Here is a 10491-nt window from a genome sequence, read left to right as displayed (position 1 = left end):
CATATTTGCACATATTGCTTTATTTCCTTTTATTCTTATCCTTTCTCAAATGTTTTTTATGTTACTGAGCCATATGACATTAAAAATAGTAAATAAATTAAAATATTCCCTCAAATAAAGAATTTGTGGCTACAAATTAGTATTTTGTGCACACAAATTAGTTTTCTGTTTCATAGCAAAATACTAGCATTTTATTTGAATTTTATCTACAGAAATTAGCCTTCTGTGGCCACAGTTTACTCGCATCCTATGCACACAATAAGTATTTTGTGGCCAAACAAATCAATACTTTAGTATCTTTAACACCCGCAACAAAATAGCCAACTAATTTTTGCACACCAAACGCCAACTTGTAGTATTCTGTGGCCACAAATGAATTTGTAACCACAAAAAACTAATGTGTGCACACAAATGCTGATACAGTTTTTCTCTGTCACTTCGATGTTTTTTACACGACAGTATTAAAGTTTGCAGCACTGCTAAGGCCTTTCTCACAACAGTGCAAACTTGCAAGAGTGAGTCACTCTCTCAAAATGGAAAGTCAGTCACACAAAAGCAAGTCCTTTAATCAAGATGGATCATCTGATGTCCAAAAGCAAGTTTTTATGTCAGTGAAAGCGTCAGTGTTGTCAAAATGACAGGTTCTGACTCCAGCATCTTTGAACAACCGAGTCGAAACGTTTGAACAGGTCACTGTCGTTAAGCTGAAGCTGAACACTAGATGGCGCCAGTGATGTCTTTGTAAAGTTAGAGGACTAACTGACTGTTGTTTTTGTTTACTTAAATAACGCAATAAAACAACAATATTCATGCAAAGGAAACTGCTTTAATTTAGATATTATTTTGATTTTTTCTTTTTTTTCAGGGGATTCTGCTCGATCCACTACACTAGTGGCTACTGAAAAAGCAGCAGGACTGCGGGACGCGCTGCCCGTGGGTGCTTTGTTCTGTGGAACCATCCAACAAAAAAAGGTCCACTTGGAGAACAAATGCTGTAAAAGGGAACGTAGGTGTGGCGGGTTTGCTGTCCTTTTTTATTTTTCAATTCTACATCTTTTTTTTGTTTTCATCCATCACCACCACCAAGCGTGCGTTTTGACGCAGGACGTGTCCCCTCCGTCCCATCATCATGTGGATCATTTTGGTGTTTCTTGTCAGCTCCGTCTCCCCCGGGGACAGCTGGGGGTGTCAGCTCCCCCACGACTGGAGACCCCAGACGGAAGCGTGCCGCGCGGAGCTGGCGGAGATCATCGTTTTTGCCAAAGTGCTGGCTCTGCACAAAGAGTCTTACAGCGTTTACAACTACCTGCCGTGGCAGCACGACACCGACCTGCTCTTCTCCGCCGAGATCGAGCTCCTGTGCGACCAGGCGTGGGGCAGCATGCTGGAGGTCCCCGCCGGCTCCAGGTTCAATGTCAGCGGCCTGGGATACCTGCCGTGCGTCTCCTACAGCGTCACCAGCAACAACAACTACTACTTCTTTCTCAGGTGACGGCAAATTTGATCATCAGGTCATTCATAAAATAAACTGATAAGGTGTGGCTTCACACCTGGATAGCTGTTGTTTATGACGGAAGCCTCATTTTAAGCTTGAGCTTAAATTTATTTGTAGTCTTTAAAATGTAAAATTATTTATTGACAGCTTATTGCAGTTAGTCTTCTTTGCAGTTTTTTTTCATTTGGCAAATTTCTCTGTTTACATCTTTTTTCATGTTACTTTTTAGCAAACTTCCTTCAAGAAAACGTGTATTAGTTTTCAGATCTATCTATAGAGTTCTCATATCCTTTCTCTAAAGGTTCACTCTAATGAAAATGGTGTTTTTTAACATGTTCATGTGGCATTTTTCTGATGACAGAGGACACACATAAAGAAAATTAGGCTTGAAATTGCATTTCTTAGTATTTCTGTATTCAAATAGTTGTGATTCTCCATTCTTATGCATCCACTTGCAGACATATAGATCCTTGAACGTCTTTGTTTTCCTCGTCTGAGCTTTAATCTGGATCAAAACTACAGCTGGAATTGCTCCCATATTTCTCACTATTTTTGTTTTTATCAGTAATGTTAGTTTGGGTGTCTGAGGTGCTGTAAGATAGCGGGAGAGAGTATAGGAACCTTTTTTTATAAATGGTGAGGGGAAGGGGGACGGAGAGGTGAATTTCCAGAGGTGAATTTCCAATGAACCCCTGCCGTTCTGCAGAAACTATGTCCTAGAAAACGACACAGATTTTTTAAAATTTAGGTCAAAAATGGCAACATTACAATTAAGAGACCACTGGGAACGCTTTATAAATAGACCAGAAAAGGATCAGAGTGGGACTCTAAGCTGGAACTGCCATTTTTTCCTCTTGAATTTGACCCAACAACAGCAGAGCATCCTCTAATTTGAATAAGTGAGAAAAGACTCCCACATGTTGCAGGTTTTACAGGCATCTCATGTGGGATTCCTAAAGATAAAACAGATGTGTCAGCTTTTCAAAACAGTGTTTTTGTGGCTGCTCAGCAACATCGACTCCCAAAAGCTCCATTAACTGTTTAAAACAGAACATTTCTCATGGCAGTCACACAAAAAAAGTTTGGTTTCTGATCCAAAACATCTCCCCTGACCAAAATAGTTCCTCCGCTCAATCATGTAGGTCACCAAGCCAGAATGGAGAAAACTGTTCCAAGGATCACCATCAGGTTCCACAGTTTGAGACAAATGGATCATTATTACAAGACATTAAAAGATTTTAACCAATCTGGAAGACAGAGTCAGAGTCATCAACAGCATAAACAAATATGCTGTTTAAGAAATTATTTCTGGGAATAAATGTGTATTCACTGCAGTATTTAAAACAAATCTTTTCAAGATGGCTGAGAAAATGTAGGATAATTAAGACAAAATTATGTGCATTTAAAAACCATGTGATGCAATGTGTCAAACATATCTTTCTTTGTGTGTTTCTGGGTAGAATAGTTATTAATTTTATCCTTCAGACTCCTGATTTGGCTTGTGAGTCTGTATCAACAAAATCACTTTCTGTCTCACAGGATGGATGAAAACTACAACATGATTCCTCATGGAGTGAACTTCCAGGATGCCATTTTCCCCGATACGGCAGAGAACCACCGCATGTTTGCCAGCCTCTTCCAGTTTTCTAACTGCACTCCGGGAACTCAAGTCCACAGTTTTACCCCAGAGTGGGAGGCCCAGGAGGACAGCCGGGTAGGTCGAGATCTACAAACGCAGAGCTGGTCTCAAAATGCAAAACACTTGATTGTAAACCATAATTTGGTTGCAGCCACTTCTACGGGTGATATTTAAAGTTTCTAGATTTGCAACCAATTCTTTCAACATCAAACAAAGCATTTCATCTAAATTTGAAACAACCAAGAAGATAGAGATCTACTTTGAGTAAATAAGCACCGTTAGTATTGTTACGTCTTTGTTCTCCACTTTAAATACATGATTAAGTGAAACACTGCAGACATTAATTGCTCGCAACATTTGCTTGTGAAAGTGACTCTGTTTGTAAGGATGCAGTTTTCCCACAGGATTCTAAATGATTCTTGGATGATCTTTCATCTACTGGATGGCTGGTCATTTAGGGTTAGCCTGGAAAAGTCCGTTGGTCCGGACCGAGTCCTGAACCTTGAATTTTGTCTGTATTGAGACTGCCTTGAAGCCGAATGTTCCGAACCACGTGACTAAGGATCTCTTCAGTCGCTGGCCAGGATTTACGAGGGTGGGGCCAAAGCAGCGAGAGAAAGAATAATGGAAGTCCTGCGCTTTGCAATCCTTGTCGGGATAGTTCACTTATTCAAACTTTATATTTCACTGACCAATTTTGAACTTGTGTTTTAACACATCAGGCGTCATTATTTGCTACTTTGCATGCTGCAGGGCGGTTACTGAGGGGACAGTGGCTATGAAAGTACGCTGATATGTGTTTATAACATATTGTTGGAAAAACAGTGCGAGAATCAATGTGCATCACGTTAAAAGTTGCTCTAGTGAGCCTGCGTTCATCCAACCACATTTCAATGAGTTTCTGTGCCTTATTGTCATGGTTGCTACATTCCTAATCTGTTTACATCCCATAATGCCCTGCTACAGTGGGCGTTTTGGTCCAGTTGTGGTTCACTCAGAGCACTTAGCCTATTGAGACTGAGGAAACTCAGAGCGAGGTTCAATTGAAAACTAAACAAAACCACGTCGAAAGATGGGTCAGAGAACGGTTCCTGGTCCCAGACCAGGGTCCGCTTGGGTGTATTCAGACTGACAATTTATTCTGGATTATTCAGTTCAATTTTATTTGTATAGCCCAAATTCACAACAACGATGGGAGCTGGTTTAGCTCGTGCTGGTTTGCGGCGCCTTCCGTCCGTGCAACCAGGGTTCGACTCCGGGCTGCTCCCTGTTCCCTTCTCTACCTCTGTGCCGGTTCCAAGCCCGGTTTGAGAAGGTTGCGTCAGGAAGGGCATCCGGCGTAAAACATTGCCAAGTTTACCATGCGACTTGTTCGCTGTGGCGACCCCTGATGGGAAAAGCCGAAAGAGGAAGAAGCCCAAATTCACAACAACAGTCGTCTCGATGGGCTTCTTATCAGTAATTGAAAAATTTAAACATAAATTATCATAAATAAATAGAATTCAATAGATTATGGGGGGAAACCAACTCTGGTTAACTTCAAGCGAACAAAGGGAAAATCCGAATACGTCCCCTACCTTTCTGGATTCTTTTAACACGAAGGGCATTTGGAGCTGTAGTGGTGTTCGAGCTTGTTTTTTTAACCCTTGTGCTATCCTAGGCACTTTAACGTTGGGAGTTGGGTCATCTAGACCCACTAGACAGTGCTCTGAAGCTTTTTTCTTCAATGATTTGTGATCCTCACTGGTGTCCATGGATTACATGAAATCTTTCCACCTTTATCCACCTTTGTCATGGTAGGAATAACACGTCAAAGTAAGGGTGGGGTCATCTAAGATAGCACAAGGGTTAAGGGGATAGCCGTTTTGAGTTGGGGCTGGGTATCCCTCCGCCAGGAGGGTGATCCGCGTCACGCTGGACAGCCAAAGAGAAACACATTTCTTGACGTGGGTCTGTTCTGAAGCACAGAAGTTTACATTTAAATGTAAGTAGTGACTTTTTGTTTTGTTTTAGCTTTTTAAAGTTATAAAACTAATGTTGTTATGTATTTTCCGTGCACTGGCAGCTACGCGCCAACATAGCTCACCGATGACTCCTGACGTCATTGAGAGGTCCAAATTTGAAGACACTATTTTTCTCTGTCTCTGCGTTTGGAGAGCTAAATGTGGGGGTAAGGGGAAGAGTTCAGATTCGGCCCAAATGTGTCTGAAGAATACACCCTAAATCTATGATAACCTTCACGTCACAAGGTGTTAAACCCAAATCAGGCTCTGCACAAATGTACTCTTCCTCTTAACGTTTTAAAGTTTTAGTTTTTTATGTGGGATGAGAGTTGGCACTTCAAGAATGCCTCACTGCTGCAGGTGCTTCCATAAATATGCATCATGTGTCCCACTGCTGGTTGTGGAGCCGCACTGGGGCTTGTTAAAACCTGGGTGATCGGATTCCACAGATAAGGGCATTTACCTGACAATCAGGGTCTCTGCAGCAGAACAGCATTCTGGGAAATGAAGCATTTACTGTTGGTGGGGGGTTGGAACTCAATGAAATCGGATGCAGCAGGAACAGTTTTCTTTTGCAGTGAGGCGACCTGAGGTCATGGCTGCATCAAGACCATTCCAACACCTTTGCTTCTTATCCTCAAGGCATTTCAAAACTAATTTGAAGGGGTTAAATGTCATTTGGAAGCTGAACCAAATCCCCTTTTTCAGCCTGAATGTTCACCAGTTTTTTTCCACAACCGTCAATCATACATTTACCCAAAAAAATATGTCTACTCTGTACATGTGTGTCTGCATCCTGATGATCTCCAACATAAACTGCATAATCTAATGAAGCATCGGGGTAGCTGCTAATCTGGAGAAAACAGATTAAACTGATTTTTGTTTTATCTGCATCTTTGTTACCTACAATTGACCTAATTGTATTTTTATTTTCACACGTTAAATTCTTCCTGTGCACCATTTTTAAAGCTTCAAAATAAGAGTCACAATTACTCTGTGTGCAGAAAGTAAAGAATGTGATCATTTTTACTTTTGTACATCACGCAATTTGTGTTTCTTTTTATTCACAGAGCTTTTTAAATTGCAGATGATTTTTTTTTCATATTTTAAAATCATCATAATCAACTTTATCTAGGAAGTGCTTTAACACAATTAAAACTGAACAAAGCTCTGTACATCGAAGGCTAAACAAAATAAAAACAATTTTATTAAATGAGTGAATTAAAAAAACTGCTTCCACAGTCCTGCAGCCATGATTTGAACATGTGTTGTGCATCAGGCTCCTCAAACATTTAAAAAATGCAGCTTAGAAATGTTGACAAATTTTTTGTTGCGTCTTGTTGCAGCCGCTGTGGCCATCTTGGCATACCTCTGACGGCCGGTCTTTTGTGTGTTTCATGTCAAAGTCATGTATAGCACATTTATGTTGCTTATTACATTTTTAAGCTTGACAAAACTCTTTTCTTTGTTCAGTTCTTAAACTTCAATCTTTCCCCCTAAAGTCTTAAACTTCCACAGAAGTCCTGCAGGCTTTTAACTGTGCGCACATGGCAAGACTCCACAGCTAATGTTACAATAAGTAATATGGTACCAGTGATGTGGGTTGGCACACACATTTTTAACATTTCCTCCAAACCCACAGTGGTTGTTATCTGATGGCAGAGAATTTACATGAGTTTCCCCGCTGGTCCATGTGGAAGCGGTAGAGGCTGCTGAGGAAATCCAAGCTGAAGCACAAAGGCAAACAGTCATGCACATCTGGAGCTTATTTCATTTCACCCAGGAAAGGTTCGGGCCTTTTGCTTATCTGTCACTAATTCTCTAGTGTTTGGTTTTATCTTACAGCATTACTTCAAAACAAGTCGTCTCTTCTTCCATTTTCCTTCACGTTAGTCTCGGATACAACAACGCTGTTTGATTGTCCAAGACCTTTGTGGAAATCCTCCAACATCCCTGTTAAATCTGAAACATTTCATTCTTGTTTTTCTATTTATTTTTTTAAAATAAAATGGTTTAACGTCTGATTTGTAGACACAGTAGAAAATCCTGGATGACTTCCCAGCTGTTGACATTGGTTCTTTGCCTGCTGCCTTCTCCTTTTCCACTTATCCAAAGGACTCCAGTATCAAAAAGGCCAGATTGTTCAGACCCTCCATCATAAATAAATACATTAGATGTCACATCAGTGTTTTATTTGGAACATCGCAGGCTAAAGCCTTACATTTGGATTTTAGCTTTTTGAGCATTTAGCCCTGAGGGGTGAAGGGTTTATTACTTTATTCCCAAAAATCTCATCGTATTGGTTTAGCAGCATTTGTTGATAAAGTAAGAGCCTTAATCAAAACAAAGTAAAATGTTTACATTTTTAATCCTCTATTAGTTTTTTTTTGTATGTAAAGAAAAACTTGAAGCAACATGTTATTCTAATACAACAAAGCAAAAGGGCTTCATGCCTCAACACTGTTTCAGGTTTGAATGTTGTTTGCTCTAAATTCTCTGCGGTTACATGCACAAAATATCTTGATCGGATCAATGGTCGGATTAAAATTCAACCGTGTACATGGGATCAGAAATTAGAACAAACGTTCACATGGTCACACTTTCGGTCGGAATGAATCATTTGGGCATATGCAGTAGTGTAATGAGGAAATGAGTCCCGCTGTAAACAAAGTGAGCTGCCATATACATTTATGCAGCAGCTCTGTAATATACGAGATGATCTTCTAAATGTGCTTTTATTACTGTTCTGAATATATCTTTAAATCAGTTTAGAACATTCAGCCACTCTTAATTCTTCTCTGTTGTTGTAAATAGTTTTATTGTAAAATCTGGAATTGTGTTGTTTTTCTTCGCTGCAGCTGCTGTGCTCCACAGTGCAGAAGGCTCTGTTTGAGGAAGAGGAGCGGGTGAGGACTCTGTCCCAGAAAGTGCGTACCTTGGAGAAAGCCAACGGGCATCTGAGGGAGAAGGTGAAGACTCTGAAACGTCTGCTGCGCCAGGCCCAACGAGACACAGGCAAGGAGCATCAGACTGCGAGCCTAAAGCAGCTCTACGAGCCAAGGAGCCCACACAGCCACCCTGATCAGGACACCACCCGAGAACAAAAGAAAACTCCTCTGAAGAAGGTCCTCAAGCTAAAAACCTAAGGTTTTCCTCTCTGTTATAGCAGAAATAAGGGAGCAAAATTCAACAAAAATGATCAAAACAGAAGATTTAACCACAATTTCAATGTTTTCTATATTTAAAAAAAAAGTTTGGAAAACTTGGTCTTTTCTCTTTGAGTGCTGGACACCATTCATCAAATGTGTATGACCCTCTCGACTCTATGTGACAACCACTACATGCATTTTGTGCATATTGCATGGATAAAAATTGGACATACCTGAATATATGTGAAAAAAGTGAGAAAAGTTGCGGTCTTTATGTGAAATCTTCACCAATGAATGAACCACATTAAAATCACGAAAGACGTATAAATTATAAACCTCTCAAAGCAGAACATGAACCGTGCGTGATTATTGCACTGTTTAATTCATTAGTGATTTGTGCATCAAGTAAGTAATTTTAACCTGATGTGCGCCTTATATGCAATATAAAAGTTATACATCGGTGGGACATGCGTGAAAAGTCTGTTAGACATGCATGGAACGTTCATGGACAGCCACATTCACGCACAATTGCGTAAGATATTTGTAATAATTGCGCATAAACTGCGTAAAATACGCATGATCTGCATCATTCTTAATAAACCAAAATGCTCAAAATGTGTGTAGTGGCTGTGTGACATGGCTTTAAAATAAAATTCTCCTAATTAACTTTTATTTTGATATCATTTTGGAGTAACGTGTCCTCTTTTCAACTCTCACAAACCGAACTTTCTTCAATGAATGCAAACCACATCAAATGTCTTTAGCAACACAACTTTTAAAATCTTTGAACACAAGAATCTAGAGTAGCAAAGTCTAAATGGTTTTTGATGGAGAGCTTGAAGTGCCAGACTGTTTCACTTTTTTAAGGTTTAAAGGTTAAAGGAAAAGGGGAGAGGAGTGCTGAGCTAAAGACGTCAGAACGATCAACAGAGACACAAAGATCCACAAAAAAATACACACAGAGGTCCCACTCTGACACAGAAATAAGCAAAGTGAATGTGGCCGCGGCCCTAACATGCTGATTCAGAGGATATTCTCTGGTGGAACTTTTACATACCCCTGAGTTTGTTTCTATCTCAACTTTACAAGCTGACATGGAAGTGTGAGAGAAGATGTTAACATTGCATTTGCATACAGCTTTAAACCTTGTGCTATCTTAGATGACTCCACCCTTGCATTGATGTGTTCTCCCTATCATGACAAAGGTGGATAAAGGTGGAAAGATTTCATGTAATCTATGGACACCAGTGAAGTTCACAAATCATTGAAGAAAAAAGGTTCAGCGCACTGTCTAGTGGGTCTAGATGACCCAACTCCCAACATTAAAATACCTAGGAAAGCACAAGGGTTACACACAACATACGTTGTTCTTCAAGTGACAGCACAGCCTGTTTAGACATAAAGGTGTTAAAAAGAAGAAGGCTTTGTAAAATGGACTGATTAATCGTCGAAAGAGTACTTCCAGGTCTTTTTCATGCACAAACTGTTATAAGTTGCTGCGATAATCTTTTTAATTTGTCCTTTTTAATAGATTTTTACATTAGGAACACTAAAAAAAAGTCACAAATTTTTACTTAAACTTTCTTTTATCATATTTTTATCCTTCAGTTTAATTTTTTTCCCTGTTAAAATATCATTTTTTGTGATGTGTACCTCTTTAAATTTTCATTGTATGTTGATTATTCGATTGAACACAAGGTGCTGAGCATCTTGCTAAGCTGTCAAGATAGAAAACTGGCTAATTTTGTAGATGACATATATCATACATTGCTTTTGTTTATTGATTTGTTGTCATACTGAACAAATCATTGATCATCTATCAGCTCTGCGATAATTGCGTCATGAATAAAGTCATTTTTACATCCAGATGTCTGTAATCATTACTAATGATTTCATGCCTTCATAGTATATTTGTTATAAATCTAAAAAGCTGCTTCCTGTTGGACATCAGATGATGACGTTATTGCCTCATAAATCTAACAGAACATCTACACTACTGACTAAAGGGAAGCAGCTGTGATCTGTAATATTTGGAGTGTTTCAGATTGATCATTGCAAGGTTATTTTTTAAGCTTTTCTGTGTTCAAACCAGTTTATAAAATAGTTTTATGTGAGGATTTGAATCAGCTTTGTTTCCTGAGACTCCTGCCATCAACAGGCCAGGAGAGTTCATGCTCCAACATCTGCAGCACTGATGTTTTCATA

At 39.5% G+C, this 10491-nt stretch overlaps 1 protein-coding gene across 1 annotated transcript; it reads left to right on the top strand.

Moving 5' to 3' along the window:
* The first annotated feature begins 893 nt into the window (after positions 1-893).
* Positions 894-10152, top strand: LOC101161051 (coiled-coil domain-containing protein 3). Its single transcript, XM_004069160.4, has 3 exons — positions 894-1488; positions 3035-3209; positions 7996-10152. The coding sequence occupies exons 1-3, from the start codon at positions 1130-1132 to the stop codon at positions 8281-8283; spliced, it is 822 nt and encodes a 273-aa protein (XP_004069208.1). The 5' UTR covers positions 894-1129; the 3' UTR covers positions 8284-10152.
* Positions 10153-10491: the final 339 nt, after the last annotated feature.

This window comes from Oryzias latipes, chromosome 5 (genome assembly GCF_002234675.1).
Source record: "Oryzias latipes chromosome 5, ASM223467v1".
In the NCBI taxonomy this organism is placed as follows: Eukaryota; Metazoa; Chordata; class Actinopteri; order Beloniformes; family Adrianichthyidae; genus Oryzias; species Oryzias latipes.
The sequence above is the reverse complement of the archived record's forward strand: the minus strand, read 5'-3'. Positions and strand labels throughout refer to the sequence as shown.

Bases quoted from the DNA above. Each gene is read 5' to 3' on its own strand.
- LOC101161051 (XM_004069160.4), top strand. From the start codon at position 1,130: ATGTGGATCATTTTGGTGTTTCTTGTCAGCTCCGTCTCCCCCGGGGAC. The intron at 1,489-3,034 runs GTGACGGCAAAT...TCTGTCTCACAG, and splicing joins AACTACTACTTCTTTCTCAG to GATGGATGAAAACTACAACA. The intron at 3,210-7,995 runs GTAGGTCGAGAT...TCTTCGCTGCAG, and splicing joins AGGCCCAGGAGGACAGCCGG to CTGCTGTGCTCCACAGTGCA.